This window comes from Contarinia nasturtii, unplaced genomic scaffold (genome assembly GCF_009176525.2).
Source record: "Contarinia nasturtii isolate CC-2019 unplaced genomic scaffold, AAFC_CNas_1.1 Cnas_scaffold_695, whole genome shotgun sequence".
NCBI classification, from domain to species: Eukaryota; Metazoa; Arthropoda; class Insecta; order Diptera; family Cecidomyiidae; genus Contarinia; species Contarinia nasturtii.
The window spans coordinates 2981847-2989208 of NW_022198046.1; the positions used below are offsets into that span (position 1 = coordinate 2981847).

Consider the following 7362-nt stretch of genomic DNA (forward strand, 5'->3'; position numbering starts at 1 on the left):
AATAACGTTATTTATTTTACGTGAAACTTGGAACACGAACTGACCAGATCACAGAACCACAACGCTCTGAAATAAAAGAGAAAAAACATTGTCGATACAAACGCGAAAGTTCTTTCTATTTATTCGTTACGTTGCATTGCTATTTGTGTGATTTGTGCAAATTTCCTTATCAAAAACCCTGAAGTATTGCGGTTTTTTTTTAATTTTCATTTAAACCGGAACTGAAAAAGCAACAATACAATTTTTAATTGAGTCGAAAAAATTACAATTGTTTGTTCTTATGTGAATTTGATAAAGAAAAATAAAATAAACGAAAGAAACAATGAAACTAACGACCATTTTACTACTAACCGCATCCATATTTTGCTCTTCGTTGGCCTATCCAGGTGAGTTTTTTTTGCGAACAAATCAAGTGTCTAAAATCAATGCAAATGGTTAAAGATAAAGTTTTAAGAAAACGAAGAACCACATGCAATGGTAAAGGTCAGAAAAAGCGATGGAAAATAAATTGAATTAAATAAAATTGCATTAAATGTAAATGGTGAATCTTGATAAAACTTTCAATTTATGAATTGATCAAGAAAAAAATGTGATATGTGTGGCCCAGCATGTGATTTCTCAATAAAACTCCAAATGGAAAATTTCAAAAATGTTCCATCGAGCAATTATTTGTGGAATCTTCTTCAATATTTCTGTTAAATGTCGCGGCTTTTATTTTTAAAAGCACAAACGTATTGAATAAACAAAAATACCTTAAAGTACGAAGCCTAGCATATTCCGAAATCACCTTACATCACACGCAATATGCGTTCTTCGTCTGTTTTTTTTCGTTATTCCATTGCAAATTTATCGTTTACATCTTCCAAATCGGTCTGTTCATCGGATGGCAATTAAAATTTAAAAGCTAATTAATAGTAATTAAAATACCTCATTTTCAGTCTGTTATAGTGAATAACTTAACTAGACACGGTACGTGAGGTGCAGCACAGCAAAAGGGAATTTCTGTTTTTATTGCCGCCACACATCTTTGGAAATGATAAAAATCTTCAGAAAAATGTGATGACATCGATTCCGATTCAAATCTTAAATTAAAAATATCTCATATGGACCTTCACCGTCCATTCGATTCAGATGGGTCAAAAATTGGAGCGTAAAACTGCATTGGCTCACGTAGTTGTTATAATATTTCGCAAATAAAAATAGCAAAGATTTTAATTGCGTTGCAGTGAGCCATTTGACGTATAGATCGTGATACATATTGTGACAATATGATTAAATTATGCATTTAAATTGTCCGAAGTTGCCAATCGTAGAGTTATTTTTTTTATTGGATTTGAAATAGATGCATATTGAATAAAGTGTCACACAATTTAATATGACGTTTAATTTTTATTAAAACAACGTGCGAATAGCGGCTTTATTATTCTCGTCGTAATTGTTTTGTTGTTTAAATAGTTGAAAAATTCAAAGTTAAATTAATTTAAATATTCCCATCAGGAATGCATCATAAAAAATAAATTCGCTGATCCCCAGGAATATAATTCATGTTACAAACTATTGAAAATTGACTTTCAACACCAGTTAAAATCAATTGTGAGATTTCCGGTCACACCGAAACCAACGAAACACTCGTCGAAAACAATGCAATCATGGCCGGTGTAGTCGACATTGTGATTTAAGCAAATGAGAAAGTGTCACAACACTTGATCATTTCACACGCAGATACTCGCTCGGAAAATTATCCTGCGTCAAAATTACTTTGTAAAATGTTCGTATATCATCGAGCTACTTTGCAAAAAGTCAAATAATTTTCTCAGACTTAATTATAAAGCAAATTTTTGTTTACAAACTACTCTTACATTTTCACTTTTCAACGTATGACGCAAGTGAAAACAATGGCACAACCACAAAACGAAACACATTCGCACGAAAAATGGAAATGGTTTAAAAAATATTTTGCATGAAATGAGCACAAGAACATGAGACGCTATAACCCTCCAAATTCTATTTGGCACGATGTGAGTCAGTTTTACATGAGATCACTTGCGTTGGCATCGGATCAAAATTTATATTCGGTGGGTGACTACGGTTTGGCACAGCTAAGTGTTACAATTGTAACTGCATATGATTGCACGGCCATTGTATATTGAATTTGATGCGTTTTTCCGCTGAAAATAGCAATTCCAAAAACAATAAACACTTTTCATTGTGCTTTTCATGCCACACAATTCGATTTATGATGCAATGAACTGTGCTTGGGTTTTTTTCTCTCTTCATAATAATTGTGACTAAATATATATTTTTGCATCAAATTGCATTTCGTGAGCAGTAGTTGTCAGTTGCTGAGCGGCTACTTGAGAATATGAAATGCGCGCGCATTGTTGCGCCAATAAAAGAGAAACGTGATCAAAACCAAAAAGGTATATTACAGTCAATTGACGTATGGCAACAATATCACATTCGAAGGAATTCAATAGCTTCAATGTTACCGATGATAGATGCTTAGACATGGTATTGAGGAGGTAGATTACCCCCCTGGCCTCTCGAAACCCCCCTGTAAAAATTGGGAACAGTCCAACTAAATATTGTTACCTTTGAAAAGTGAAAAAAATGTTCTTATGAAAATGAACGTGCTTGCACGACAAAATATATTTCGGCGACCACACGTAGACTAAACTGTTTAAAGTAAATAATCAAAACAAGTGAAGAAGAAAGAAATGGATAAAATGATTATTTTGCGTTTTCGTATTATCTGTGTTTATTCAGGCGATACTGATGAATTGAATCCTTTTAAAAACATTAAACTGAAACATTTATATGATATTTCTTTATTTCTTTAATTGAATCGCGTTAATGGCGAGCGAAATAAGTTGAATCACCTTAATGAAACAAATAAAACTACCTCCCAAAAATTTTAAAATGTACCCCCCTTAATTTCCAAGTCTGAGTTTCAATGTTATCGATGCTGCGATTCAGTTTAAATTCAATTGAAATTGATACGTCAATCAAACACTTATATGTTGATGGCATAGAATCGCTTAGCACTAAATCATATGTGTGTTTAAAATGACGAGAGAGAGAGAGAGAGAGAGAGACGCACATAGAGAAAAGCGTCGGTTGCAAGCAATGTCATCACCATTTCCTTGACCAATTGACCGTTTGTACTCTTCTAAAAGCATCGGTTGGTGAATCGAACTTTTTCATTCGTATTCTCAACCGTAAAAACCGTAAGAAATTAATTAACATACCAGCACCATTTTTTCCCCGCATTGCATAGAACGATTACAATTTTGTGAAACAAAAAAATATTTTTACGTCAAGGAATGCGCATTTAGTGGGAAAAATTAACGTAATCAACATTTTTTTTACTGCCACTAATTCATTTAAATAATATGTTGTTTGATTTGTTTTTGCTGCGAATTTTCAATGAATTTCGCAGCGTTGGGAGACACACAAAATTTTCGCAAATAAAAAAGGTTTTCTTCGCTGCATCGAAAGATGAGCATGTCAATCGGCAGTCCAAATTTGTACAGACTCAACTGGAAATGACCGTAAATGTGCATGTCTACAAATAATTGCGGTCAGAATAAAGACATTCAGTAATTTTATTGCGTGACGATCGATTTGAAAAACATGCATGATTGTACAATGTGCAATCATTTGTATTGCGCACGAACCTAATTGAATTTTGTAAATAGTTTATGAGATTTTTGTGTGTGTGCTTTTCAGCCGGTGGCAATCCAGATAATGATGTTGAATTGATCAGCGGTGGGTCTCAACCCGGATATCAACCTACACCATCAATCCCATCCGTTCCATCCGTTCCATCCGTACCACTTGTTCCAAACATTCCAACAACATTCGCGGTTCCCCTTTATCCTTCCTATCCTTACCCATCCTATCCCACATACACTCCATCCTACTTCCCACTCGGTTGGACTTATAACGTCTTTGATGGATTCTCAAGTGAGTACAAAGCGGCTAAACATTTCAAACTTTGTGGTGATACATTTTGTTCACTTTTTCGCAATAGATATCTTCCATCAAATTCGTAATACAGCATCGAACGCATGGTCGAGAGTACCATCGATGCAACCAATAATTAAAAATTACTGGCCTGATGTTAAAACTAACGGTTCAACCACTTCGACCGTAAAGGTAATAAACGAACGATTGTTCAACTTGAATCGTGATTGAAATGCGTAATATATGCGGTTTTTTTTTCACAGGTTGTTGGCGATCATAAATTTATCATCAATGAAACAGTGCACGTTCAACAAAGTGATTTTGGTCATATTATTTTCAAAGTACGAACGGTAGACATTAAACCAGCCGAACCAAATGACGAAACAACCGAAGGTGTCGTCGATAATGACACAACAATTTATCCGAATGTTGATATCGATACCACATACAGACCAACCGAAATTGAAGAAGATGACGAACGACCGAATGTTGAAGATACAGGTGATATTGATGGCAATAGTGTTGGTACACCCGAATTACTTGATAATACCAACGAAATTTTAACGCTAAACAATCTTGAACATTTTGAGGTAAAAAAATAATGACATCAAATCAGAACAAAAATTGCGTGAAACATTTTTTTATTTGTAAATAAATAAACATTGATCATGTACATACATACTTAATATACACACTCATAAAATAGCCTGTGCAAATGCTGATATAAGCTTTGATAAAAGGTTTGCTCTCTCAAACTTTAATGATCTTTACTATACAATCGCATGCTTTTATTAATTTGCTTTGATATTAAATAAAAATCAAATATATTTTTTTATGATTGGGTTTTAATTTCATTCCAAATGAATATTGCTTTGCTTAGTTACCTGCTTATTGGATAAAGTGCTTTGTAAATGTTGGCTTTTATTGAATTAGAAGTGGCTATATTTTTAAGTCATTTGTAAATATTTCTTCCTTAACTGCTTTAAGGTAAGCTGCTGCTTTCTGTTAATATTTCGCAACCTATACTTTGGCATGATTTTCTTCTGCTTGAATTTTGCTTGCTAAAAATGCTATATACATTTTGAACTTTGTTGAATTTTAGAGTTAAGCTTACAAAAAAGATTGTTAGGTTTACTGAAAATATTTTTCCCCAACCAACTTCTTCCAAAAGTTCTGGAATTGTTTACGAAAAAAATCACGAATTTTTGGGAAAATTTTCGATCGGGAAAAAAATATTTTTGTCATTCCAAAACTTTCGGCATTCCAAAAAATGCACTGTTCTCATAGATATTCGACTAATTTTCAGCCTGAAGAGGCACCAGATTCTGCCGAAGATACAAATGATATAAGAAAGCAGTCGTTGACAGTGCGAAAATCGGAGAACATCGAATTTGATTTGCCATCTGAAATGATCATCAGTTCGGAGGAGAGTAATGATAAAATGTCCCATTTGAATATCGATCAAAAAGGCGTGAGTAATGAATGGGCCGAAGTGGAGCTCGATAATTCGGATGAACAAAAAAAAAACTTATTACCAGATAAATAGCAACGAAAACACCATTGAACAAGTGGAAGACGCTACTGTTGATTTAACAAATGATATTGCAATAAATCAAATGTTGGCCGATCAAGGTGCAGCATATAATCCAGATGCAGAATTTTTCGACGTGAGTCAATATCAACCAGAAGGAGATGCCTCCTCACAAGTGCACAAAGAACCACAACAAGAATCTTTTGATTACTTACCATATCCACACCATCAAACTTCTTCTGACAAACGATCGACCATCAAATAAATTGAATCTGATGACTAATCTATTTTCATTAGAGGCAAAAATGCTAGATTTAGACTCTATTCATTAAGTTTATTTATTTACTTTTGGGCAATAATATTGCGTGCTCGGCTGAACACTTTCGTCGGTAGTTTGTTTGCATTTTCAATAACCATGTATACAATAAGTTGAAAAAAAGTCTGCTCAAAATTGATATCGCGTGCAACGAAATTCGTTGAAGTAACTCAGAGAAGAAAAAAAAAATAAACAACGAACAATTTTTTGTTTTCAATTTTGATGCATTTTATTTTTAAACAAAACCATTTTTTGTATCTTTAAGTCATAGCCAAAATGTGTGCCACAATTTTTAAACAAATTATATTTAATAACACTTTTTATCGATTACGTGGAACATTCACTTGTCTCTGCAATTCTTGGAATGCATTTGTGACACTGGCCTGAATCGATCTACCTAAGTCTGTATCAATTTTAGATTTTTAAAAAAACATTCATTATAAGTTAATGTGAATAAAAAAATATTATACACAAGCGCACCTGTGGATTTTCTTAAGAGGTCACTGAATGTCCCATCTTTCGCGGGAAATGTACTTGTAACACCGTCCAATAATCCTGGACTTGCAACAGCCTGATCAACGATCACACAAATACAAACGACCAAAAGTGCGTAGATAACAAACTTCATGTCTACCAGTGATTTTTGAACAAAATTTACAAAATGACTGATGCCTCTCGTCTGATTTGATGCTACTTTTATATAGGTTCCAATCAAAAAATTATCTTTAATTGGTATTTTTTTGCAAAAAGTTTTTGCTCAAATCCATTCAGAACAATCCATTTGGGCAAAGCTTTGATTTTAATTGAATTACGCCAATTAGAATTCCTAACATATTAACAGATTGCGCGGAAATAGCAATCGAACAATGCAATGACCGACCACGAAATGTTTGTTAATTAACAAATGAAATTAAAATATTTGTTTAATCATAATAAAAAAAATCGGGATTTATTTTCAAACATATTCGTTCCTATCGTGAAATTCGGAAATGGATCGATTTTTTACTGAATATATTTGAGGAAATATCAACTAAAAATAAATTCATATTTTGATTTTTTCTGAAAACCGGGCACTGATTTATCCTTAAATTCTGCGGTGTTCGTGAGTTCAGGCTTCACTATTAAAATTACATGTATGTTCAAGATATCAGGCATGGCTGCAAAATTTGAGATTTTCTCAACTGATGGTCGCAAAGTCATAATCTATTTTGAGAATTTTGTATTTAAAAAATCAAATTGAAAGTTTCAAACAAAATTGGATTGCAAACTGGATTTTTTCCCTATTTATTTACTATTGGTAAAACTCGATAAACTCATTATGATATTATTATCCAATGTCATAAATTGTATTCCATTTGATGAATGGCAAATAGTCTGAATTAAGAAATGAAATTAAATGTTGAGAATTTAAAAACGCCGTACTCATGGTAAGAAGTTTTTGAATTCCACAATTATAACAAAAAAAAAATCGTTTTTATCAGAATCATAAATCAAGATAACACGCGACGATGATGTTAAATTAGACTTGAATTAAAATATTTTAAAACGC

At 33.0% G+C, this 7362-nt stretch overlaps 1 protein-coding gene across 1 annotated transcript; it reads left to right on the forward strand.

Annotated features, from left to right (window-relative positions):
- LOC116341147 lies at positions 1–6287 on the forward strand. Its single transcript, XM_031768053.1, has 5 exons — positions 1–386; positions 3730–3966; positions 4034–4158; positions 4230–4556; positions 5273–6287. Exons 1-5 carry the CDS (start codon positions 323–325, stop codon positions 5510–5512), a joined length of 993 nt encoding a protein of 330 aa, XP_031623913.1. The 5' UTR covers positions 1–322; the 3' UTR covers positions 5513–6287.
- The last annotated feature ends 1075 nt before the right edge of the window (positions 6288–7362 follow it).